At 41.7% G+C, this 26,049-nt stretch overlaps 1 protein-coding gene across 1 annotated transcript; it reads right to left on the reverse strand.

Annotated features, from left to right (window-relative positions):
- Positions 1 to 920: 920 nt before the first annotated feature.
- LOC110971788 (NLR family CARD domain-containing protein 3-like) lies at positions 921 to 26,049 on the reverse strand. The gene is made up of 12 exons (XM_051946201.1): positions 25,999 to 26,049; positions 16,116 to 16,992; positions 11,048 to 11,203; positions 10,831 to 10,935; positions 10,492 to 10,564; positions 10,096 to 10,331; positions 8,116 to 9,913; positions 5,462 to 5,635; positions 4,986 to 5,159; positions 4,206 to 4,379; positions 3,432 to 3,605; positions 921 to 3,223 (listed from the first exon to the last, which is right to left on the reverse strand). Exons 6-12 carry the CDS (start codon positions 10,235 to 10,237, stop codon positions 3,214 to 3,216), a joined length of 2,646 nt encoding a protein of 881 aa, XP_051802161.1. The 5' UTR covers positions 10,238 to 10,331; positions 10,492 to 10,564; positions 10,831 to 10,935; positions 11,048 to 11,203; positions 16,116 to 16,992; positions 25,999 to 26,049; the 3' UTR covers positions 921 to 3,213.

Below are 26,049 nucleotides of genomic sequence, written 5' to 3' on the forward strand. Positions count from 1 at the left end.
GATCGCACCATTCGTCGTTGTTTGAGCCAAAGTGGACTTCATGGGAGACGACCAAGGAGGACACCACTGCTGAAAAAAACTCATAAAAAAGCCAGACTGGAATTTGCAAAAATGCATGTTGACAAGCCACAAAGCTTCTGGGAGAATGTCCTTTGGACAGATGAGACCAAACTGGAGCTTTTTGGTAAGGCACATCAACTCTATGTTCATAGACTCAAAAACCAAGCATACGAAGAAAAGAACACTGTCCCTACGGTGAAACATGGAGGAGGCTCAGTAATGTTTTGGGGCTGCTTTGCTGCATCTGGCACAGGGTGTCTTGAAAGTGTGCAAGGTACGATGAAATCTGAAGACTATCAAGGCATTCTGGAGAGAAATGTGCTGCCTAGTGTCAGAAAGCTTGGTCTCAGTCGCAGGTCATGGGTCTTCCAACAGGACAACGATCCAAAACACACAGCCAAAAACACCCAAGAATGGCTGAGAGAAAAGCGTTGGACTATTCTAAAGTGGCCTTCTATGAGCCCAGATCTGAATCCCATTGAACATATGTGGAAGGAGCTGAAACATGCCATTTGGAGAAGACACCCATCAAACCTGAGACAACTGGAGCTGTTTGCTCATGAGGAGTGGGCCAAAATACCTGTTGCCAGCTGCAGAACGCTCATTGACAAATACAGAAATCGTTTAATTGCAGTGATTGCCTCAAAAGGTTGTGCAACAAAATATTAAGTTATGGGTACCATCATTTTTGTCCAGCCCTATTTCATTAGTTTGTTTTTTTAAATAATTATGTTAATCAACAATTCAAAAGTGATGGCTGATTTTGATTATTTAATTTTCAATAAATTTTTATTTATTGTTACTTTTGTGAGTTTCAAGTGATTTCAGTGAGAATTGTGGGTTTTTCCTTCTTTAACTGAGGGGTACCAACAATTTTGTCCACGTGTGTAGGCCGCTCTTTTTATTTCATGGCGAAGGATCAAATTTCCGGAGTTTGCCATGGCCATGCCCCACTTAAGGCCTATAGTATATATTACCTAAATTTGAGATGTCTTGGAGTTACCCCCTATGAGGAGTTACTTTGCCTAGCTCCTCCCCAGTCTCTGCATCTGCCCCCACTTGATCTCCCCTGACCTCTTCCCCCAAATTGCTTTGTTCTCCCTCTTTCTGTTCTCCCTCTCTCTCCCCTCACCATTCTGCTCAGTCTCCTTTCCACGCTGCTCTCCTGTGACTGTTAATTATCAAGTCAATTCAATCACCAGAAACTCCAGACAGCTGCGGATCAGCACACCTGCCTCATCAGTCACTCCATAAAACCCGGCTCATGTCTCCACTCCCTGCCAGATCGTAGCATCAGCTTTGCTTTCCGCTGACTGCACTGTCCGGTTCTGTCCAACTCTTCCTGACCCAACCGTCTATCGGTGAATCTGGACTCGCCTCCTGAAGAAGATCTGGACCCCCGACCGCTCCATCTGACCTGGCCACTTGCCGGTGATCTGCCCCCCCACCCCCCCATTGTTCTGTACAGCCACTACAGAACAATGGGGGCGGGGGGGGGGGGGGTTCCTTCCCACAGGAAGCGTGGCTCCAGAACGCGTGGAACCTCGCCACCCCCTAGCACCCTGACCTGACATCGCTGGCGTCTCCTTGTACCAGCCCTACATCCTGGCCATTCCCTTGTACTAGGGGAGCTCAACTCCAACTCCCCTGTCCCGGAGGAGCTTGACGCCGCTCCACCTGTCCCGGAGGAGTCCAGAGTCGCCTCACCCATCCCAGAGGAACCCGGAGCCACTTCAACCGTCCTAGTGGAGCCCCGAGCAGACTCACCTGTCCATGAGGGGCTCCACGCCGCCTCACTAATCTCTGAGGGACTCCACGCCAACTCACTGCTCTCCGAGGGGCTCCACACTGCCTCTGCCTCAGCAAGTTACCGGGACCTTCCAGAGACTGCAAACAAACCCCAGCTTACAGGCTGTACTTGACGTCAGCAGACACCTCCCCTAGTACCATGAGCATCCCTGCAACGAGGGCTCCACCAGCAGTGGCCACCCATGCACCAGTCAGGGTGCCTGAGATATTCCTTCTTTCTGTTCTCCCTCTTTTTCCACTCACCATTCTACTCAGTCTCCTTTTTGTGGCGTTGTCCCATAGCTGTTAATTCAATCACCAGGAACTCCGGACAGCTGTGGATCAGCACACCTGCCTCATCAGTCACTCCATAAAACCAGGCTCATGACTCCACACTCTGCCAGATCATAGCATCAGCTTTGCCTTCCGCTGACTGCACTGTCCGGTTCTGCCCAACTCTGCCTGACCCAGCCGTCCACTGGTAAGCCTGACCTTCCGCGTGGTGAGGACCTGGACCCCGTGTCTGCTCTGTCTGACCTGGCCACCTGCAGATGAATCTGGACTCCTCCTCCTTAAGAGGACCTGGACCCTCAACCGCTACATCTGAACCAGCTGGCTGCTAGTGAACCTGGATATTCCTCCCAAAGGGGACCTGGACCACTGACTGCTGGGACTGGCTCCATCCCTGGCTCTCCCCTCTGGGTGCCACCGCTCTCCGCCACATGTCCTGCAGCAACAGTGTGCACCCTCTGGACCGCCGGTCCTCAGGATCCTGCCTGCCCCCAGGATCCTGCCTGCCCCCTCCTTTCCTGTTTGAGTCTAGCCATAGTTTGATTACTTGCCTCCAGTTCTGTTGTATAGTTCTGGCATTATTTGCAATAAAACCTGTTAATTTTGACCTGTCTTTGCTTACTCTGTGTGCTTTCACTTTGGGTTCCACACCTGTAAAAATCCACCCCTAAAAAATCTCACTTGTTGCCAGTTCTGATGTGTGTACAATTTTTCATGAGTTTCTGAGCATGTTTAGGCCCTCAAAAATGGGTTGCAACATGCAGAAACACAATAATTCCATGCATTCCAATAGGTTCCTATGTACCATACATATAATCCTGCACTGACAGAAACATTCTGAAACTTACTGCACACTGACACCCATCTCCAACATATCCTGTCAACATTAACTGAAGTGCTCCATCATTCAGTGTGGAGCTGCAATACCAAACTACAAGGTGATAACAACACACTTTACAGGTTCCCAGTAACATGGTTCAGTAAGACCCCCTACACACCAGCTGCTGCTGCTTCAACCTCTGGATCATCAGGACACAGTTCATCCTCTCAGCACAAACACAGTCCTGATCAGCATCACTCCCAACTGCAGAGAGAAGAAGAAAGATGGGAGGAGATCAATGACTTTGATCAGCAGCTCATCAGGACTTCAGTCATGTTCAGAGCAGCAGCTTCATGTTAATGTGTTTGAGTGAACACACTGAGCTCTAAGCTCACAGACCTGCTTTGATGATGACGGTGTTTAGTGGAAAACTGCTGAAAGCTGCAGAGACTGACTGGAACCTTCTACCTACCTCAGAGTCTGCAGGCTGCAGTCTGGACTCTCCACAAGATCTAACAGATGTTTCACTGATGAACGCTGCAGGTTGTTCCAGCTCAGGTCCAGATGTTCCAGATAGGAGGGGTTGGACTTCAGAGCTGAGACCAGAGAATCACAGCTGATCTCTGACACACTGCAGCGCTCCAATCTGAATAAAGAATAAAAAATGTGAGTTGAGGAGACAAACGTCCTACTTGAAATCATTCAGTTTCATCATGAGTTCAGAGCTACAGAAATCTGTATTTTTATGCATGAAGTCAACGTTAAATCTCCTTCAAATGTTCTTTCCTTACGTGCAGCTTAATGAATGAGATCTGTTCATTTATTCTACCAGACATCTGCTGGACCACAGAGGACAAATACATTTGCTTCCAGGACATAAAAGTGAAAACCATCTAAAGGATGAGTAGCAGATAAAGCTGCTTCACCGTCTTCACTTCAGTGATCTCACAGCTCCAAATGCTGTAAAGGATGAAGGAGAGAGTTTGTGCCACTCATGAGGTTCCAGTTAAAGTATTGCAGTGATGTGACACAACAGGTGTTGACAGGTGAGGACAGTTCTTCTACTCACTGACTTTAAGGACACTTTAGCTTTGACTCTGGATTGAGTCTAGACTTTATGACTCCCTACTACATTAAAAAAGAAAAACTGTTTGGATGATTCACACCAGTCATTAAAACTGATGTGGAAAAAAACACCATACACCTAAGATGAGAACTCTGAATCACTGAAAACATGATGCCTTACCTAAGAGTTTTCAGACTGCAGTCTGGACTCTCCAGAAAACCACTCAGATGTTTCACTCCTGAATCCTTCAGGTCGTTCCTGCTCAGGTCCAGATGTTCCACATGGGAGGGGTTTGACCTCAGAGCTGAGACCAGAGAATCACAGCTGATCTCTGACAAACTGCAGCGGATCAATCTAAATGAAGAATAAAAGATGCAGATAAAATCATTAATGATCCATCAGATGTGTTCAGGTTCTGAATGTGCAGCTCAACATTACTTTGTCCTTATCAATGAGCTTTTCTCGAAAACCAGCAGAGAGACTTTGTCAGACTTTGCTATTGTGGATCATCATCATGTCAGTCTTCTACACACATCATCCACATGTCAGCACAACATTCATCTACCTATTCATGTCCACACATCAAGGACGTCCTGCATCAGTATCAGTAAAAAAAAACTCAACTCAACACAAACCAACGAAATATTTCTACTTCACTCAGTAAACTTTGTCACTTCAGACTGATCAGAGTTCAGAGGATCTTCTGGATCCAGATGTGACTCTTCAGCACAAACTACAAACATTCATTTACTTTAACAACTAACACTGAAAACTTTCTACACTTTCTGCTACAAACACTCCATTTTTGTCACAACAAATTGAATTTAGGACAAAAACAAAAAATATGAACCAGAGCAGATTTACAGCTTCATTGATGGAAGTTCTGTTGAACATAAATGAGCTTCGTTTGTCATTAAACATATCAGATCTACAACAGTAACAGACAGTCAGTGAACTGACTTTAGAGTCTTCAGGATGCAGTCTGGACTCTCCAGAAAACCACTCAGATGTTTCACTCCCGAAGCCTGCAGCTTGTTTCCACTCAGGTCCAGATGTTCCAGATGGGAGGGGTTGGACTTCAGAGCTGAGACCAGAGAATCACAGCTGATCTCTGACAACCTGCAGCTCATCAATCTGAAAGAATAAAAGATGTAGATAAAATCATTGATGATCCATCAGATATGTTCAGGTTCTGAATGTGCAGCTCAACATTACTTTGTCCTCATCAATGGACAAAGCACACTGTCCATTGACGAGGACAACCCTCATCAATGGACAATGGAGAACCCTATCCCTAACCCTACTCACACTTCAACAATCTCAAACATTTTCACACTGTTTTTAGGAAAAGCCTCAACATTTATCAACCAAAAGCATCAAACTTAAGTGAAGGATTTAAATTGAAAATATTGATAAACCATCAACAGTGAACTGACTTGAGAGTCTCCAGTTTACAGTTTGGACTCTGCAGTCCAGCAGAAAGATGCTTCACTCCTAAATCCTGCAGCTTGTTCTCACTCAGGTTCAGTTCTGTCAGATGGGAGGGGTTGGATTTCAGAGCTGAGGCCACAACTTCACAGTGATTCTCTGAGAGTCCGCATTTAGAAAGTCTGTAATGAGGCAAAAATGACAAAACATGTTGTTATTGTAACAGAGTAAAAAAATTCATTTTATTTATTTATAATTATTCAATTCATGCTTGTTGTCCTCATGTAGCCTAGCCGCGCTAGACAACCCATGGCAACGAATTTAATTCTCTGCCAGGGTGGGTCTAGTTACCCTCCATAAGGCTCGAGGTTGGATGCTCCTAAAACTGGCCGGACCAATCACCATGAAGTGTAGAGTCAGAAGGCGGGCGTAACCAAGTGACGACAGAGGCGCGACGATTCTGACAGAAACAACCGGAAAAAACTAGCCTAGCCGCGCTAGACAACCCACGGCAACGAATTTAATTCTCTGCCAGGGTCGACAACAAAAACTACAACAGTCGTTGAGCTCCATTAGCACCGACTCTAAATAATCTTTCTGTTAACATGTCTGTAATATACTTGAGCTTCACCCATTGACTGAATAAATGAGGCTTCACCGAACTCCCTCATCCTCTGATTTCCGGTGCTCTAGGAGCCTATTCGTTGCGCTGATTGGTTGTATACCTACCCAATTGCTGCAGAGTGATTTGACAGACAACCTTTTAGCCCACCTCCCTCCCTGTCGAGCATGCCTAGACCCTTGCGTCTTCAGAACATGGGTCTAGCGCGGCTAGGCTAGTCTTCATGTTGAGTATTTTTGAATTTTATTTCAATGAGTTATTTGTATTTGTCATTATTTTTATTGATTTTGGAGACTGCCTTTCTGCACCCTGCTATGTTTGTGCCTCCCGGGCTTCTCCAGTATACCCCACACAGTTGCAGTTTACTTGCTGTGGGTAAGTTGTGGGATAATTTGTTGCTGTGATGTCATGTTGTTTTCTTTATAGATTTAGCATTTTATGTTGTAGTCTTTGGTGCATGTTGTTTACCACTGTGTATTACTTTGATGTCTACCTGTATTTTGTTGTTTGAACTGTTATTAGAGGTTTTATAGATATTTTACTCATGCAGTATGCTTAGGTGATCATTGTTCTCGTTTGTATGTTTAGGAGCAGAGTGCAGAGAGAGAAAATTCAGCAGAAGATAATTTACTTGTATTCATCTCTTCTGCAGGTATGTGTTTTATTTTAAGTGATAGGTTGTATTTCCGTTCACTCATCCCACCCTGATACACTGTGTTAGTGTGGGCACCAGGTGGCATTGTTCTTCATTTTGTATTTGATTTATTTTCATTGTTGTAAAATTTGTTGTTGAAAATTTACTTTCTAAAAATGCTACACAGTCGTAGTTTACTTGCTGTGGGAGCAGAGTGCAGAAAGAGAAAATTCAGCAGAAGACAAATTACATGTACATTCATTTCTTCTGCAGAGAATAAAGGCTGATGAAAATTCAGATGGGCAATCTTCTTTGGCATCCTACACATCTGTTACATTATGAAAGAGGACACTTGATATTTCCTTCATGCATTGGATAGCAGAACATTTGGACTCGTCCTGTTGGACATCAGTGCTTCAGCTGATCTTCTGTGATTGTTAGACGTGAAATTGAATTCTCATCAGCCTCTCTCACACCTGCACACTTTGAAAGTTTCTTTGGTTTCATCTGCAGATGGAAGACAGAAGATGGAGTTCCATTCAGGTTTCCATACTGTCCACAGTCTGTCAGTGTGATCTGATCCCACAAAGTTCTCAAGAGAACATCTGGATCAGAAGAACATTTTCTGTCTTGTTTTTACTGGGACTCAGGATATTGTGACTGAATTAAGGTCGGTGAACAGTTCCAGTTGAAAGATGATGATGTCTTTGCTGTGGACCTGCAGCTGTCAGTTTCACCTCCATCACTCAACATTTACAGTCTGCTCTCAAATGTTACATAAATCAAATTGATCACTGGACAACATCTGCACAGTGGACTCGTGGTTAGCACTTTCACTTCACACCTGGAAGATCTGTGGTTTGCATCCCAGCCTTCTTGGGATCTTTCTGCATTGAGTTTGCATGTTCTTCCTGTGCATGAGTGGGTTTTCTCTGGGTACTCCAGCTTCTTCCCACAGTAAAAAACATGCTGAGGTTAACTGGTGATTCTAAATTGTCCACAGGTGTGAATGTGAGTGTGACCGTTTGTCTGTCTCTCAATGTGTAGCCCCATGGCAGACAGGCAGCCTGTCCAGGGTGAACCCTGCCGTTGCTCTAAATCAGCTGGGATAGACTCCAGCACCCCTACGACCCTAATGAGGATTAGGCGGTGTTTAGGTAATAGATGGATGAAAAGAAAAACGGTCTTCATTCATGTATCAGCTTTAAATACAAGAAAATGAAAAATCTACATTTTCGCAGCATTTGAAGCAGCTGAAGAACATCTGAGACTAAACACAGCTGACATGTGATGTTTCAAATAAACAAGTGCAACATTAAGAAGAATGAGATGCTCTCGTGAGAACATCTGAAGAACTGAACTACTGATCTACACTGAGTGATCATGTCCATCACATCTGGACTCACCGAAACTTTCTGCAGTTCCTCACAGCTGGAATCAGTCTCCGTTTCCCCTCCCATGATGTTCTGTACTTGTTCAGGTCCAACTCATCCAGAACCTCCTCTGACATCTGCAGCATGTACGCCAGAGCTGAGCAGTGTATCTCAGAGAGTTCCTTCTCTGATCTGTTCTCTGACTGCAGGAACTCTTGGATCTCCTGATGTACTGAGAGATCCTTCATCTCCATCAGACAGTGGAAGATGTTGATGCTTCTGTCTGGAGACATTTCATCACTCTTCATCTCCTTCAGGTTGTTGATGACTCTCTGGATCCTTTCTCTTTGGTTCTCTGTCCTCTGACCCAGCAGGCCTCCTAAGAGTCTCTGGTTGGACTCTAGACATAGGCCATGAAGGAAGCGAACAAACAGGTCCAGGTGACCATTTTTGCTTCTCAGAGATTTCTCCATGACTCTGCTCAGGAACACATCCAGAGTGTCTCTGTTCTTGTCTTTCCAGTCTTTTCCCAGGAAGTCTTCCAGAACCTTCTCCTTCCTGTTGGTGTAACAGTTTAACATGTAGACTGCAGCCAGAAACTCCTGAACGCTAAGATGGATGAAGCAGAACACTTTGTCCTGATACAGCATTCTCTCCTCTTTGAAGATCTGTGTGAAGAATCCTGAGTACACGGAGGCTGCTTTCATATCAATGCCACACTCTGTCAGGTCAGACTCATAGAAGATCAGGTTTCCTTTCTGCAGCTGCTCAAAAGCCAGTTTTCCCAGAGACTCGATCATCCTCCTGCTGTCTAGACTCCAGAGTGGATCTGTCTCAGCTCCTCCATCATACTTGACCTTCTTGACTTTGACCTGAACCACCAGGTGATGGATGTACATCTCAGTCAGGGTTCTGGGCAGTTCTCCTCCCTCTCTGCTTCTCAGCAGCTTCTCCAGAACTGTAGCAGTGATCCAGCAGAACACTGGGATGTGGCACATGATGTGGAGGCTCCGTGATGTCTTCATGTGGGAGATAATGCTACTGGCCTGCTCCTCATCTCTGGATCTCTTCCTGAAGTACTCCTTCTTCTGTGGGTCAGTGAACCCTCTGACCTCCGTCACCATGTCCACAGAGTCAGGAGGGATCTGATTGGCTGCTGCAGGTCGTGTGGTTATCCAGAGGCGAGCAGAGGGAAGCAGATTCCCCCTGATCAGGTTTGTCAGAAGCACATCCACTGAGGTGGACTGTCTAACATCAGTCACGATCTCATTGTTGTGGAAGTCCAGAGGAAGGCGACACTCATCCAGACCGTCAAAGATCAACACAACCTGGAAGTCTTCAAAGCCGCACATTCCTGATGCTTTGGTTTCACTGAAGAAGTGATGAACAAGTTCCATCAAGCTGAACTTTCTCTCTTTCAGCACATTCAGCTCTCTGAAAGTCAATGGAAACATGAAGTGGATGTCCTGGTTGCTTTTGTCTTCAGCCCAGTCCAGAGTCAACTTCTGTGTTAACACTGTTTTCCCGATGCCAGCCACTCCCAGTGTCATCACTGTTCTGATTGGTCCATCTCTTCCAGGTGAGCCTTTAAAGATGTCTTCTGGTCTGATGCTTCTTTCTGCTCCGTCTGCTTTCCTGGATGCTGCTTCAATCTGTCTGATTTCATGTTCATCGTTGACCTCTGCCGTCCCTCCCTCTGTGATGTACAGCTCTGTGTAGATCTCATTCAGGAGGGTCTTCTGTCCTGCTTTAGCGATGCCCTCAAACACTCTCTGGAACTTCTTCTTCAGGCCACATTTAAGTTTTTGTCTACAAACTCCAGCAGCAAGTTCTGAATGAAAACACAAGAAATAATCAGCGAAGTCGAAGCAACCTGCATATTAAAGCACCAAAGTACCAATAAAGTGAACATGGCAGTTTGTCCCCCTAAAGAATGATTGTGTGAAGATATTCTGAGACTTTAGTAAATGTACTGTTTATCAGCAGCATCGGTCTTTACACAAATCCTCTTACTGTTCTGCAGACAGTCAGCCAGCTTCTCCTGCTTCATCCTCCTCAGGAACAACACTGTGATCTGCTGATCACAGTGCTGGCTTCTCTCTGCTGCTCCTCTGCTCTTCATCATCATCCTCCAAATCCTCCTCATTCTCCCCATTACTCTCTGAGCATTCTGGGTAATCTGGACTCACAACCTTCTGCATCTTCTTCAACTCCTTCTTCACAAAAGTCACCATGTTGTCCTCTAGCAGCTGGAACAGAGAAATCTGTTAATGAATCCATCAGAATGAAACCATGGAGTCAAACATCAGATCCATGTTGGACACACTGACAGTCCACTGGTCTACAAAGAGCAGCATGGAGACGCCTGAACACAACAGATGGAGAAGAACCTGTTGTCCATGTACTCACCATGAATATGGAGTCCAAGTGATGCTGCTGGACAGACTGAGCGCTGGGAACGTCCGAGTTCTGCTGTTCCACTCTGTAGATCAACATCAGCAGTTAGTTCTCAGTACGTCTGTCCACACAGAGACAAACACCAGCTACGACATCATGAACATCTTCAGAAGATTCTGAAAATGGAACCAGTTATCTCCAGATTTAAACCTCATCATGTCTCCCCCTCGCTGTAACGTGGACGTTCACAACAGACAGAAACACTTTGGATTTCAGAGCAGGTCGGACAACACGTCGTACAAACTGGTTCTTTTCAGGAATAAGTGACTCGTTCTGTCAGTTACAGCTTACATCTGATCAGCAGATGGATGGACGTCTTTAAAGTAAATGAATTCGTCCCTTGACTGGTCGCTCTTGAAGGACAAACAGCTGGGTTCTGGTCTCTGCTGCTGGATCCTGAAACAAAACCAGAACAGATAAAAACTGATGGAAAACATCTTCAAGCTGTTAATAAACACAACAATAACTTTGTGTCTGAAATGGCTTTCTGTCAGTTTTATTGTCTCACCTTCCATCTGCAGATTGTTTGAAGAAAAGAGGATCATCCTTTGACCGGTCATTCTTCATGGACACACAGCTGGACCCAGGTCCAGGTCCAGGTTCAGGTCCAGGTCCAGGTCCAGGTCCCGATCCAGCAGAGTACGTGTTCTTCTCCATTCTTTTGCTGTGTTTAAGTGTTCAAAATAAAGCAGATTTTATCCAGTTTATCAGATATATACATGCTATGTCTACTTAACATTTATGTCTAACAGGAGGTAGTGAGATCAGAGGTTCAGTGCTGGGAGTCACAATTTACTTTTGTGTGAGTGGAGGAGGGAGTGCTGTTGATTTTACTGACTTATTATTCTATTAAATAAATACATCTGCGTCCAAAGTTATCCTGGTGTTTTGCCTCTTTCCAACCTTTTAAACTGTCCTAGTTGAGATCCAGAGACCAAAACAGATGATTCCATTATTATTTTACCTGATAATTACACAAATTGTCCAAATGCAAGTCTGAGCAACCTACTTATTATTATAATTGTACGAAACAGTATTTTGGGTGGAACAAACCTTTTATATCTGAGCTTTTTGCTTAAAAACACTATTTGGGTGGAATGAAGCTTTAAAATTACAGGTAATTGGACATGAAGTAGTACTTTCTGAGGAAAACTCCTTGAACAAACCTTTTAAATTCCAAGTATATTTTGGGTGAAATCCTCCTTTAAAAGCACGACTTTTGCATTTCAGTGAGCATCTTTTGCAGTAGGAGGCGCTGTCTAGAAATAAGTCTCTAAATGTGCGGCCCTAGAAGTGCAGCCTAAGACTATCGTGGATCACAAAATTCAGTTTCCTTCATCTCAGAGCAACGAACTCAAGAGATTTCACCAGAAACCTGCTTTTTGGAACAGAGTCCTGCTATAGATCTTGAGTTTGGAGAAAGTCACACTTTTATAGAAACATCATTCTATTCTGGCAGCTTTTATTTGGACTTCACTCCGTTTCATTTCTGCTGCCGGTGTTCAAGATTAACTGGTGATCCGATCAACTGGTGATTCCAGCGTTTCTGAGACAGATGTTTCGTAGGCGTGGCTTTTCAGGACCCCTTACCGACTAACCAGGAAATAAACAATGGAACAACTTCGCTTCTAAAAATGAGATTTCTGCTGTTTTATTCATTTTGGTCCTGACAAAAATATCTGGAAATAAGTCGCGTTCTCATCGTAAGAGTCATGCGTTGTCAGGCAACAATAAAGAAAACTACGTAACCGCGGTTGGAACTATTGGAGCGGAGATCACTGTCAAAACCTGTTAAAGCAGCAGACAGGAGACCAGCACACGGTGTTCATGTTATTTAACAAGAAGTTCACCAAGCTGTGTGATAACAGAATTCCAAAGTGTTGCAGTATAACATTAATATACTGATACAGTATTGGCAGGTTTAGATCACATTATAGCTAAACTGTCTTATTTAAATAACACAAACGTCAAAATTTTACTTAAACAGCCCAGCAGTATTTAACGTATTGGATTTGAAATGCAGCAATTTAGCAAAATTCACAGGACATTCGTGTTCAAACCAGCAGCAGAGCTTTGTTGTGTCATACTACTCTAAACTGACATGTCATTGAGAAAAGACACCAATTCCTTTCAGTATATCACATATACTGGGGCATTAGCTCAGGTGACTGAACAGGAGATCTATAAACAGGAACATAAACCTGACCTAGCGGCCCGGGTTCAACTCCAGCTCACGGCTTTCTGCTGTAGGTTTTCTCCCTACTTTTCCGTCCATCTCTCTCTACTTACCTGTCAAATAAAGCTAATAAAAAGGGGGAAAAAAAACATTTATTCACAGCTATTGGTAGTCATAAGTATATATAGGTGTAAAGGTGTTCAGTGAAGAGGCAGTTTTTAGTCTGAGGGGGAATCTGCAGATGGAACTTAGTGTGGAACAATTCACCAAGATGATCTATTTGGTCTTTTTTTATTCATTCTTATTTTATTGTTTCACGTCTTGAGTTGTGAGATCTTGTTTGAAACAGCAGCTAGCTATATAGTTCAAGGATGGGCTCGTTAAGGTTTGGTAGAATAAATATAATCGTCTCTATTATTGTTCTAGGTCTTTAGAAATAAAAAAAAAACTTTAATTTTGTGTTCTGTAAAGTCAGTGCATTTAATTTACAAGGCATTGATTCTGGTTGCACTGGTTGCAATATTGATTATAACTTGCAGTGCCCCAGTAAAATAAATAAATCCTGAATGGGGGGTAGATGAAGCATATCAACGTTCTGAAAGCTGGAATGTGAAATCTCTGGTTAGAATGTGGTCAGATGGTTTATATGATGTCATTGTTTTACTTAAAATCTGTTTGTCTGTCTGACCGTCGGACTGAGGCCACAGACTGTCACCAGTTAATCTGATGGAGATCGTCACACTCTGTCGCAGTGAAGCGATATTTCCACTCCGTTAGGTGGAAGTCCTCATTAAACCAAGTATTTTATTGGTAGATTGAACACCCGTGAGTCCATACAGAGCAATAACGACAATGTTAAAGCTGCAACAAGAACATTTCGGAACAGTTTATTGACGTCTGTGTGTTTTGAACAGGCACCGGTACAGTCATCTATGCTATGTATTGCCGTTGTAACCATAGACATATATAGGTAGACGCCTCATAGGCTGTCGAGAGACGTGCTTACAGCGCCGCCATCTTGGACCGGGGCCAGCCGAGGCAGCGGTGCATAGAAGTCTATGGAGGAGAGAGGTACTGCTGAATCTAAAAGTGGAATTATTCGCCGAATTTTGAACCGATTGCCAAACTGTTTGATTTTTAGAAACGTCACACGTGTAGCTACTATACAAAGAGCTCGGATATTTTTTTACAATGCTGGTTTTGCCACTCAACACTTAGATGCCAGACTTCTGTTCAGCCTATGGATGCTCTAATGAGCACTGTAAGGAAACAAGAGCTCGTGGGATTACTTTTCACATGTAAGATGTATGTAAGGAATTATATATTGTTAGCAGGTTGTCATAGCTAGAGTGAAATAAACGCCGAGAAGACGGATAGAACCCCATCAGCTCCGTGTCTGGCTTCTACCCATGATCTAACAGCTCTCTGCATCATCCTGTGTATTACACAGCTGCTTACCGGTGAAATAACTGATCTGAGACATTTTTTTGTTTAAAATTCGATGTTATGAATCTAGCGTTCCTAGCAACTTACTGCAGTAATTGGTGGGTTAGAATACAGCATCTGATTGATCTAATAGCCCTGATTTATGATGGAACTATTTTTGTTGTAGACAATTCTTTATCTCTGGCTACTTTTCTCACATGTTTAAGCTTTCCCAAAGAACGTGATTTATACACGTGATATAATAGTAATAATAACAGTAATAATAATGATAAAAATAATAGTAATAATAGCAGTAATAATAGTAATAATTGATATAATATTAAGAGTAGTAATAATAATAATAATTATTATTATTAACAGTAGTAATAATAGCAGTATGGCAAAACCTGCATTGTAAAAAAATATCCGAGCACCTTGTATAGTAGCTACAAGTGTGACGTTTCTAAAAATCAAACAGTTTGGCAATCGGTTCAAAATTCGGCGAATAATTCCACTTTTAGATTCAGCAGTACCTCTCTCCTCCATAGATGTCTATGCACCGCTGCCTCGGCTGGCCCCGGTCCAAGATGGCGGCGCTGCAGGCACATCGCTCGAGTGGGCAGCCGCAGTCAATGAGGCGTCTACGTACATAGATATATACAAACACTAGATGTCTCGAGACGGAGTCGGCGGCGTCGTCACTTGGCGGCCATCTTAGGACAGGGGACTGCTCTGGCGCACTGTACTGTAGTCAATGGTAAGGTGGATGATTTCCTCACTTTAACACTCATAGCTCGCTCAATTCTTGATTGATTTACAAACGGTTTAGTTTATTACAAACCTTATTAACGTGGCTATGATTCAGGCTCAATTCCGAAATCGCAGCTTTTCGTTTTGAAAAATGCGGCATAGTTGTGTCTTTTCTGCCTGGCTACTCACATTGAAGATGGTGTTACTCACAATCTGATTTTCAATTATTAGGTTTTCCTGAGACCAACGTTTTTTGAGAACCTAATCTTTAGGCGAAATTACATTCTTTGTGGTTGTATTTATTTGCTTGTTAAGAGACTTTGATTGAGACCTTAGACTTATTGTTTGTATACATCTATGCCTGGATTAGTTAGCCTGCAGCCGAAATGCATTGTGGGTAATGTAGGCACCGGGTTCATGAAAAGAAAAGACATCATCTCTTTTTGTTGTGCATTGATTTTGGTTGAGCTTTGTTTTTATCTGTGCATTAGAAAGCTGATAGTAATAAAAAAAGTGCAATGTTAAATATTAAAATTACATTTACATCCATTTATGCTGAAAAAAGCTGATATCTGTGTTCATTATTATATGAATTCAATGGTTTTAATTATTCTTATGTAAGCAGTAAAACAAGTACATCTCTGACGTTTATAACAAACCAAGCTGTTCTAAAATCGGTTGAAAATTGAGCAATCTACAGTGATTTTAAAATCCATGCTCCATTGACTTTAATGTTATGAGTGATCGAGCAGCCCTGTCCCAAGATGGCCGCCATGTGGCGACGTCGCTCCCCATAGGCTGACAGTGCTCATGAGCCATCTAGTGTTTGTATATATCTATGTCTACGTATATATGTCTATGGTTGTAACAGCTGCCTCGCTCACTGAATATCACCAGTTGATCGGAACACCAGTTAATCTTGAACACCAGTCTGCACACAGCTTTACTGTCAACACCAAGTGGAAAAAGAACGGTGAAAAATCCACAATTACAAAGTTTATGAGTTCAGTTTGATCGTATCTCACGTGGAAACCAGAAACAAATAGAGCAGGTGAAGTACTTTTGGGTTTAAAATGAAAAGAAAACCAGTAAAACCAGAAACCACACCCAGTCAGGTTGGTTCTCGTTTCGGTGAAAGAGGAAACGTGATATTTGCTTGCTGTTTTCTGCCTCTTTGGATTGAATCCGCTAACAAACTATCAGACGTCCTGTCAGCTGTACTCACCTGAATCTGAGTCGGTGTTTGAGGAAAAACAGTTGAAGTGAGTTCAGACACAGAGAATATTCAGGACTGCAGCTCTGCCGTCGCTCTGACGAACTTTACTTTCACTTTTATCAGTGAGGCACTGTTGCCAACTCCTCAGTAAGGAAAGTCGCTATTGGCTGTCCTAAAAGTCGCTAGAAGTCGCTAAATGATGTCATCGCCTAATTTGCATATTTCCCAGTTTGCATGTAATTGTAATCAACGTTGTAGGAGAGAGGAATAACGTTGTGGAAGAGACCAAAAAGTGAGTATAAAACACCTAAAATATGTTTTTTCACTAGAGGCTAAATGCTGTGGTTTATTTTAGCATGACACTGAAGAAACATTTTCGTTTATATGGCTGCGTAAGTCTGGATGGGCTCTGTACTGACTTTGCGCATGCGCGATTCATCTGCCGTCTGGCCGCGAAGTGATGAGGGTCTCCCCCTCCCCTCACTGGGTCTGCTGCGGGTTACTGGACTGACAGCCTGTGCTCTGGGAGGGGGAGAAGCGCACAGCAGCAGCTGCTGCTTGGTGAAAACAGTAACTGCAGAATGAGCTGAGTTTTCCTAACAGAGTCTCCAAAACGGCAGAAAAAGTCGCTAGATTTGTCGCTAGTCGCTTTTGACAAAAAAAGTCGCTCGGAGCTTTGAAAAGTCGCTAGATTTAGCGAGAAAGTCGCTAAGTTGGCAACACTGCAGTGAGGCAGTATGTCCACGTCAGGGGCTTCTCAGTGTGTCTCCACCTCTAACTCTGCTGCTCAACACCAATTCCCGGACTAACTCATCCCGGTTAACGTGCAGTCGGAACCCCAGCAGACTTGATGACGTCACCTCCCCGGTTCGTCTGCTCCGGTTATCTGCACCGTGAAAAACAACGAAATGGAATCAGATATAACAACACAGCCCTGCATGTTCACATTTTAATACAAAAACAGTTCGTGTATAGATAGGAGTTATTCCGTAACTAGAGGACATTTTACGTCCCACCCATCAAATTTCCATGTACAAAATACTAAAACATGCAATTGTTGTGTAATTGTACTTGTCCCGAGACCAAATCTAAAAAAATAAAATAAAATAAAGTAAAACTAGGAGAATAGAATGGTTGAAAATTTAAAAAAAAAAGTCTGGAGTTCCTCCTAAAGTGTCATTCTTCTCTTGTACCACTCCCCTGATGACCAAATTGAAACTCAAATAAAACAGTCAAAATGAAACCTAGACCTCCATTTTTTAAAAATTATTTTTCTCATTGACATCTAATAATTACGTGTGTCCCACAATAACCCTGTTAGCGTAACCTTTTCAGCTGGTAGAAGAAGAAGAAAACAGTGAATCACATAAAACTGGAATTAACATCATCAAACAGTTTTCCTAAAGAATGGGTAGAGCAAAGCTATATCCTCTCTTCTATTTTTCATATTTTCATAACATTGTCAGCCTTGTTTGAATGTTTCACTCTACCTCAAACTACCAGGATAAGATGAATTCTTTTCACTTTTCGTGACTTTCTCCCATCAATAACTTTGTCAGTATCTTAGTTTAATAAAATATGCAGCTAATCCAAAAGCTGTGAAAACCTATCAAGTAGCCTGTAGTTTCTTTAAAATAGCAACTTAATATATCTCATTATGTATGCTTGTGTCTATATATACATGTAGATATCAGGGTATTGCTGTATTTCTACATATATGTGTGTATTTGTAGAGGTACATATTAGTATCTGATTCTGTTTTGAGTGTATATGTATGTATAAATGTGTATATTTTATAAATGTACATATTAGGGATGCAAATTATTGAGTAACACAATTATCGATGGTTGCTTCATTTTATCAATCGATGATCCATTAATTGATAAGAGGCAATTTTTCTGAGAAGCTGAACTCCCTTCTGAGTCAATTACAATTTTTTATCAAGCAATGTCTGATCAATGATTGATTAATAATCAATTGTTTGCACCGCTAGTATACAACCATATGTGTTGTTTCCAACTCCCCCTGGCATGTATGTATGTGATGTATGTGTGTATGCATATATACATATATTTCCCCTTCTTTTTTTCTTCTTTCCCTTTATTTTCCTTTTCTTTCTCTCTTTTTAGTTTACTTTCTTATTTTCATTTAGTTTTATTTTTGTTTTCTTTTATTAATATTAACTTTGTAGCAAGACTGCAAAGGCCCTGGAATTCCTGAGCTGATCAAAACTCAGATAAGCTGTCCCTCTTCAGCACTGACCAACACCCATCTCTATAGGAGGATTGAGACATTTGTATTTCTGTAGGTTTTCATTCACAGAAGGATGGAGCTCCTGTGAACATTTAAACCCCTGGAATAACTTCTTCTTTTTAAAAGACAATGACTTTCAATTATATGCTATGGATGTTTGTTTAATGAATTTTCATGCTAAAATCCCTTTTCAGCTTTAGGAGAGCCTCAGCCGGAGACGTCTCTGCATTCCACAGATCAGATAACAAGTCGTAAAACTTTATGGCTGAAGACTGGAGTCACCCTCTCACTCTCTTTGACTGAAACAAAAAGACTGGAACTGAACTTAAAAACCTTGCCAAATTAATATTTCTGGAATGTATTTTGTGTTTACAGAATTACCAATGTCAATGGAAATCATTCATCATTAACATATCCGAAAATCACGATTCTATCTTTCACAGAAGCTGATTTATTAATTTGTGATGTTTAACCTGATTCCTTCTTTATCTCTCTATTTAGGTTGAATGATGACCATTGTATTTACGTGTTACCAAATCTCTGACTTGTTGTTATATTTTCACTGTGATACATATTTTTAATGTCATAAACATAAACATATAGTTATGAATGAAATGATTCACATAATATGAACATATGTAATAATCTACACATTCAGGAACATGCCTGTCTCTTTCACACAACTGAAATATGGTGGAGAGATAGACAGATCGCGTTTTAATCGTTTAATATCCCAATGTTTTAATTCCCTCTGGAGTAGTTTTCCATCTCTCCTCTTTGAGACAAAGGAAGGGGTCATGTTACCACCCAGAGATTCACGCCGAAGCTTCCCTCCGCCTTGGGGTCCTCCCATGGCCCCTTTGGCCTGATATAAGCCTAAGCAGCCCCCACCTTCGCTCTCTTACCGACTCTTCTCTCTTGCCCGCTTCACTTCCCTTTCTTCACTACCTGAGGAATCCATAACAGAGATTCCCATTATTTTCTTACCTAAAGCGCGTTTTTCCTATCTTTGAAATTCCCTCACCATCTAAGTTTGTTAACTATTTATCTTTTAATGTTTTTGTAACTTAAGGAGACATTTTGCTCGTTATTCGTTTTAATCTGAAGAACCGATTCAGAACCAGCATTTATTTTTCTTAATTTTGACAATTTTTCATCAACACCCATTTTTCTTGGCTAAAGCCTGAGAACCATCATTTTTAAGCCAATCAACACTCAGTTGAGAACTCCGGAGATCTGCTGGATCAGGTCTTTGCATAGAACCGATCAACCCGCGGCAGGACATCCAGGCAGCCATAACGACGACGCACCGCTCCGAACCTGCCAGTCCAGACCGTGTGCATAATCTGAAGGCCCCGCAAGTCCCAGCCCCACGACGGTTCACTTCAATAACTCCAGCTGAGTTTGCTCTGATTCCATTCTATGGGTGATGTACTAACCGCTTGGTCAATTAATTCATTTAATCAATTTATTCTTTTACAAATCATTAGAATTCTTAATCCAAATTACCGGTTACCTCGTCAGGTTAGCTCTGGCTAATCCTCACCATATTTCCTTCTCTCTCACACCTACTTCCACATCCCTCACACATGCACACATCACACACACACTCCCACATTCCACACACACATGTAGTCCTGCACGCACACACACACCATATCTACATTGTACATAGTTCACTTGTCATTATTTTCATAGAATAGTTAATAAATATCTCATTTTAGATCAAACTACAGTCTTAAGTGTTTCTTTGTGTAGAATGTGGTCAATTTAACTGAGGATTCAAGACTTTTTGATATGAGATTGATCAAAATTTTTATGAATATTAATTTTTTTATTAAAATTAATATTTTTCCCTAGAGATCTAGGGTGGTGCCCCAATTATTAATAACGAGAGCTATAGATCATAACGTAGTACCGCTACAACTTAATGTTATCGCTATTGATTTATTTATGATTACTGTATATTGTAAAGCTAAATAAAGATTTAAAAAGAAAGGAAAAAAAACAAAAAAAAAACAAAACTTTGTCCTCTTGGTCAGCAGTAGCAGCTAGCTAAATATCTAGCTTCTACTGCTGAGAAAAAGCTAACATTAGCATGGATTAGCAACCCTGTTACTGTGATTAGAGTAGGGTTAGCAAACAACAAATAAAACATGGAATAAAAATGGTACCATTGATGTGTAAACTGAGCCAATCAAGTCTTTGATAGTTTATTATCTATTGTGAATATGGAGCAGAAAACTGTAAAAGAAAAGGTTTATTTTTTAAACATTTTGAAGCCCAAATGTCCTCCAATTCTGGAATGACCCATATACATATATATACAGTGCCTTGTGAAAGTATTCGGCCCCCTTGAACTTTTCAACCTTTCGCCACATTTCAGGCTTCAAACATAAAGATATAAAATATTAATTTTTTTGTCAAGAATCAACAACAATTGGGACACAATCGTGAAGTGGAACGAAATTTATTGGATATTTTAAACTGTTTTAACAAATAAAAACCCGAAAAGTGGGGCGTGCAATATTATTCGGCCCCCTTGCATTAATACTTTGTAGCGCCACCTTTTGCTGCAATTACAGCTGCAAGTCGCTTGGGGTATGTCTCTATCAGTTTTGCACATCCAGAGACTGAAATTCTTGCCCATTCTTCCTTGCAAAACAGCTGGAGCTCAGTGAGGTTGGATGGAGAGCGTTTGTGAACAGCAGTCTTCAGCTCTGCCCACAGATTCTCCATTGGATTCAGGTCTGGACTTTGACTTGGCCATTCTAACACCTGGATACGTTTATTTGTGAACCATTCCATTGTAGAGTTGGCTTTATGTTTTGGATCATTGTCCTGTTGGAAGATAAATCTCCGTCCCAGTCTCAGGTCTTTTGCAGACTCCAACAGGTTTTCTTCCAGAATGCTCCTGTATTTGGCTCCATTCATCTTCCCATCAATTTTAACCATCTTCCCTGTCCCTGCTGAAGAAAAGCAGGCCCAAACCATGAGGCTGCCACCACCATGTTTGACAGTGGGGATGGTGTGTTCAGGGTGATGAGCTGTGTTGCTTTTACACCAAACATATCGTTTTGCATTGTGGCCAAAAAGTTGGATTTTGGTGTCATCTGACCAGAGCACCTTCTTCCACATGTTTGGTGTGTCTCCCAGGTGGCTTGTGGCAAACTTCAAACGAGACTTTTTATGGATATCTTTGAGAAATGGCTTTCTTCTTGCCACTCTTCCATAAAGGCCAGATTTGTGCAGTGTACGACTAATTGTTGTCCTATGGACAGACTCTCCCACCTCAGCTGTAGATCTCTGCAGTTCATCCAGAGTGATCATGGGCCTCTTGGCTGCATCTCTGATCAGTCTTCTCCTTGTTCGAGGTGAAAGTTTAGAGGGACAGTCAGGTCTTGGTAGATTTGCAGTGGTCTGATACTCCTTCCATTTCAATATGATTGCTGGCACAGTGCTCCTTGAGATGTTTAAAGCTTGGGAAATGTTTTTGTATCCAAATCCGGCTTTAAACTTCTCCACAACAGTATCTGGGACCTGCCTGGTGTGTTCCTTGGTCTTCATGATGCTCTCTGCACTTTAAACAGAACCCTGAGACTATCACAGAGCAGGTGCATTTATACGGAGACTTGATTACACACAGGTGGATTCTATTTATCATCATCAGTCATTTAGGACAACATTGGATCATTCAGAGATCCTCACTGAACTTCTGGAGTGAGTTTGCTGCACTGAAAGTAAAGGGGCCGAATAATATTGCACACCCCACTTTTCAGATTTTTATTTGTTAAAAAAGTTTAAAATATCCAATAAATTTCGTTCCACTTCACAATTGTGTCCCAATTGTTGTTGATTCTTGACAAAAAATTAAAAATTTTATATCTTTAAGTTTGAAGCCTGAAATGTGGTGAAAGGTTGAAAAGTTCAAAAGACAATCAGGCTCAGAGCAGCAACGCCTTCCTGGGCCTCCATTTATGTTACTGCCTTTGAGTTTGGGCCATTTTAGGCTGTACACTAAAACAAACTAGATGAGCCCTCAGTAGAGGGCAGAACCACACCCTCTGCTGGCGAAAACCCTGTCCTCCCTATACAACTGATGCAATATGTATCAATTTTGATCATCGTACGTATCTCCCTCCCTACTTGATCTGCTGACCTGTAACTCCACAACTGAGCAGGGGACCTTAGACTGATCTTCAGTGCCAAGTTTGATTATCCTGACTTCAGCGGTTGCAGAGATATCGGACCGGACATAGCCACATACATACATGCATACATACATACATACATACATACATACACACGTGGACAAAATTGTTGGTACCCCTCAGTTAAAGAAGGAAAAACCCACAATTCTCACTGAAATCACTTGAAACTCACAAAAGTAACAACAAATAAAAATTTATTGAAAATTAAATAATCAAAATCAGCCATCACTTTTGAATTGTTGATTAACATAATTATTTTAAAAAACAAACTAATGAAATAGGGCTGGACAAAAATGATGGTACCCATAACTTAATATTTTGTTGCACAACCTTTTGAGGCAATCACTGCAATTAAACGATTTCTGTATTTGTCAATGAGCGTTCTGCAGCTGTCAACAGGTATTTTGGCCCACTCCTCATGAGCAAACAGCTCCAGTTGTCTCAGGTTTGATGGGTGTCTTCTCCAAATGGCATGTTTCAGCTCCTTCCACATATGTTCAATGGGATTCAGATCTGGGCTCATAGAAGGCCACTTTAGAATAGTCCAACGCTTTTCTCTCAGCCATTCTTGGGTGTTTTTGGCTGTGTGTTTTGGATCGTTGTCCTGTTGGAAGACCCATGACCTGCGACTGAGACCAAGCTTTCTGACACTAGGCAGCACATTTCTCTCCAGAATGCCTTGATAGTCTTCAGATTTCATCGTACCTTGCACACTTTCAAGACACCCTGTGGCAGATGCAGCAAAGCAGCCCCAAAACATTACTGAGCCTCCTCCATGTTTCACCGTAGGGACAGTGTTCTTTTCTTCGTATGCTTGGTTTTTGAGTCTATGAACATAGAGTTGATGTGCCTTACCAAAAAGCTCCAGTTTGGTCTCATCTGTCCAAAGGACATTCTCCCAGAAGCTTTGTGGCTTGTCAACATGCATTTTTGCAAATTCCAGTCTCGCTTTTTTATGAGTTTTTTTCAGCAGTGGTGTCCTCCTTGGTCGTCTCCCATGAAGTCCACTTTGGCTCAAACAACGACGAATGGTGCGATCTGACACTGATGTACCTTGGCCTTGGAGTTCACCTTTAATTTCTTTGGAGGTTGCTCTGGGCTCTTTGGATACAATTTGAACGATCCGTCTCTTCAATTTGTCATCAATTTTCCTCTTGCGGCCACGTCCAGGGAGGTTGGCTACTGTCCCGTGGGTCTTGAACTTCTGAATAATATGAGCCACTGTTGTCACAGGAACTTCAAGCTGTTTAGAGATGGTCTTATAGCCTTTACCTTTAAGATGTTTGTCTATAATTTTTTTCGGATGTCCTGGGACAATTCTCTCCTTCGCTTTCTGTTGTCCATGTTCAGTGTGGTACACACCTTTTCACCAAACAGCAGGGTGACTACTTGTCTCCCTTTAAATAGGCAGACTGACTGATTATGAGTTTGGAAACACCTGTGATGTCAATTAAATGACACACCTGAGTTAATCATGTCACTCTGGTCAAATAGTTTTCAATCTTTTATAGAGGTACCATCATTTTTGTCCAGGCCTGTTTCATTAGTTTGTTTTTTTAAATAATTATGTTAATCAACAATTCAAAAGTGATGGCTGTTTTTGATTATTTAATTTTCAATAAATTTTTATTTATTGTTACTTTTGTGAGTTTCAAGTGATTTCAGTGAGAATTGTGGGTTTTTCCTTCTTTAACTGAGGGGTACCAACAATTTTGTCCACGTGTGTACTTACCCAGCCAGATACCACACCGAATGCAATAACCCCGCCGACGTACCCGTCAGGCGTGGTTAAAAACCCTGGCATTTACTTTTCTACGTCTTACGGCACAAAATCCACTCTGTTTACCACCACAGGTGTCCACCCCATCGTTCTTCCACACAAAGGATGTCTCTTTTGTCATTCATGTGTATTAGGACTTCAGATACATGAGCATTCTGGACAACTACACTCAAATTCTTTCTAAGAAAAATGTTGTTTCCACTAGTTAAACTTTTAATAACAGATATCTTTGTAATAATTTTGACTATACAAAATATATTATGACCAGTACAAATGTCTATTAAGATATCTACAATGATAATTATGATCAACAGCCAAATTATTAACACCCATGAACAGACAACTGAGGCTAAAAAGAGAAGGTCCTTTCAAAATGTGAAAAGAGGAACAACTGCAATTTCAATACCTGGATGCAAAAACTGTATGTATAGAATCACCAGTCAAATCTGATAAAACTGCTCAGAGAATCTGGTTACTGTGATTCAGGATCTCTGTGTAACAGAAGTTGTGTAAGGAACTTCTTTATTAAGGCCAAGCTCCAATTTTATCTTTGTCCAAAGCAGATTAAACAAACACAAAACTGTGACAACCACTAGCGTCTAACTCATATGGGCATGTGATCAGAAACACGGAAGTGCAAGAGTCCACCACTACAAAGACACGTATGCACATCAGTTAGACACCTAAGTTTAACACCTACAGTTAATTTCATTTTGCAGATGGTTTTACTGAAAGAGACGTACATCTAAAAGTAGAAACAACACAAGCAAGGATCTAGTCAGGAGAAAACAACCTGGATAAGAGCCATAAAACGAGTTCAGGTGTGATAACAGGACCATGGTGTCAACAGACAGTGCAGATGTAAAAGATTTTTTATTTTTCAGTCTGTCAAGTGCAGCGGTGTTCAGTGAAGAGCTGGTTTTTAGTCTTTGCTTAAAGACTGAGAGAGACTCTGCAGATTAAACAGAGTTTCTGGCAGACTTTGTGAGTTTGAGTTCACACCTGATAGTTTTATGCTGACAGAGTTACTGTAACGTGAACATCCTGAAATCAACAAAGGTTTGTTTTGTAATGAAGTGCACAAATATAACCACATTTAAAGATCATATTACTGACGTCTGGTAGGACAGGATTTTTCATTATCATGATAAATATGTACATTGGATAGAACTCAGTGTTGTAGCAAATGAACTGAAGTAACAGCTGTTTTTAATACATGGCATGCTGGGTAAAAGCAACTACAAATAAAACGTGCTGCAACCTGATTGGGTTACAGGAAGAAAGCGACCGTCCAGCTTCTACAAAAGGCTTATGTAAACAGGTCAGACTGGTTCAGCAGCAAATCTCCATGAAGGTCATTCTTCCCAGTAACTTGGAAACACAGAAATAAAGCAAAGCAGCAACATGTTGAGTTCTGCTTCTAGTGAATTCCAGTGACTCAGACAGTCAGAGGTTTAATTATCTACTAAACCCTGTAGTGTTCTGTACATTGAACCTCTGATAACTACAAACCAGACCAACATTCAGAAAACCCTACAGACCAACAAACACTGAAACTTAACTTCACACACAAAACACAAGCAGCCTTCACAAAGAAAACAACACATTAAACATTCCTTATCGAGCAAATTGGTTCAGTTTTTCTTACCAGTCGTGCGATCAGCAGCTGAACAGGAAAATAAAGAGGCGGAAGTGAACT

The sequence above is a fragment of the Acanthochromis polyacanthus genome, chromosome 3 (assembly GCF_021347895.1).
Source record: "Acanthochromis polyacanthus isolate Apoly-LR-REF ecotype Palm Island chromosome 3, KAUST_Apoly_ChrSc, whole genome shotgun sequence".
Classification (NCBI taxonomy): domain Eukaryota; kingdom Metazoa; phylum Chordata; class Actinopteri; family Pomacentridae; genus Acanthochromis; species Acanthochromis polyacanthus.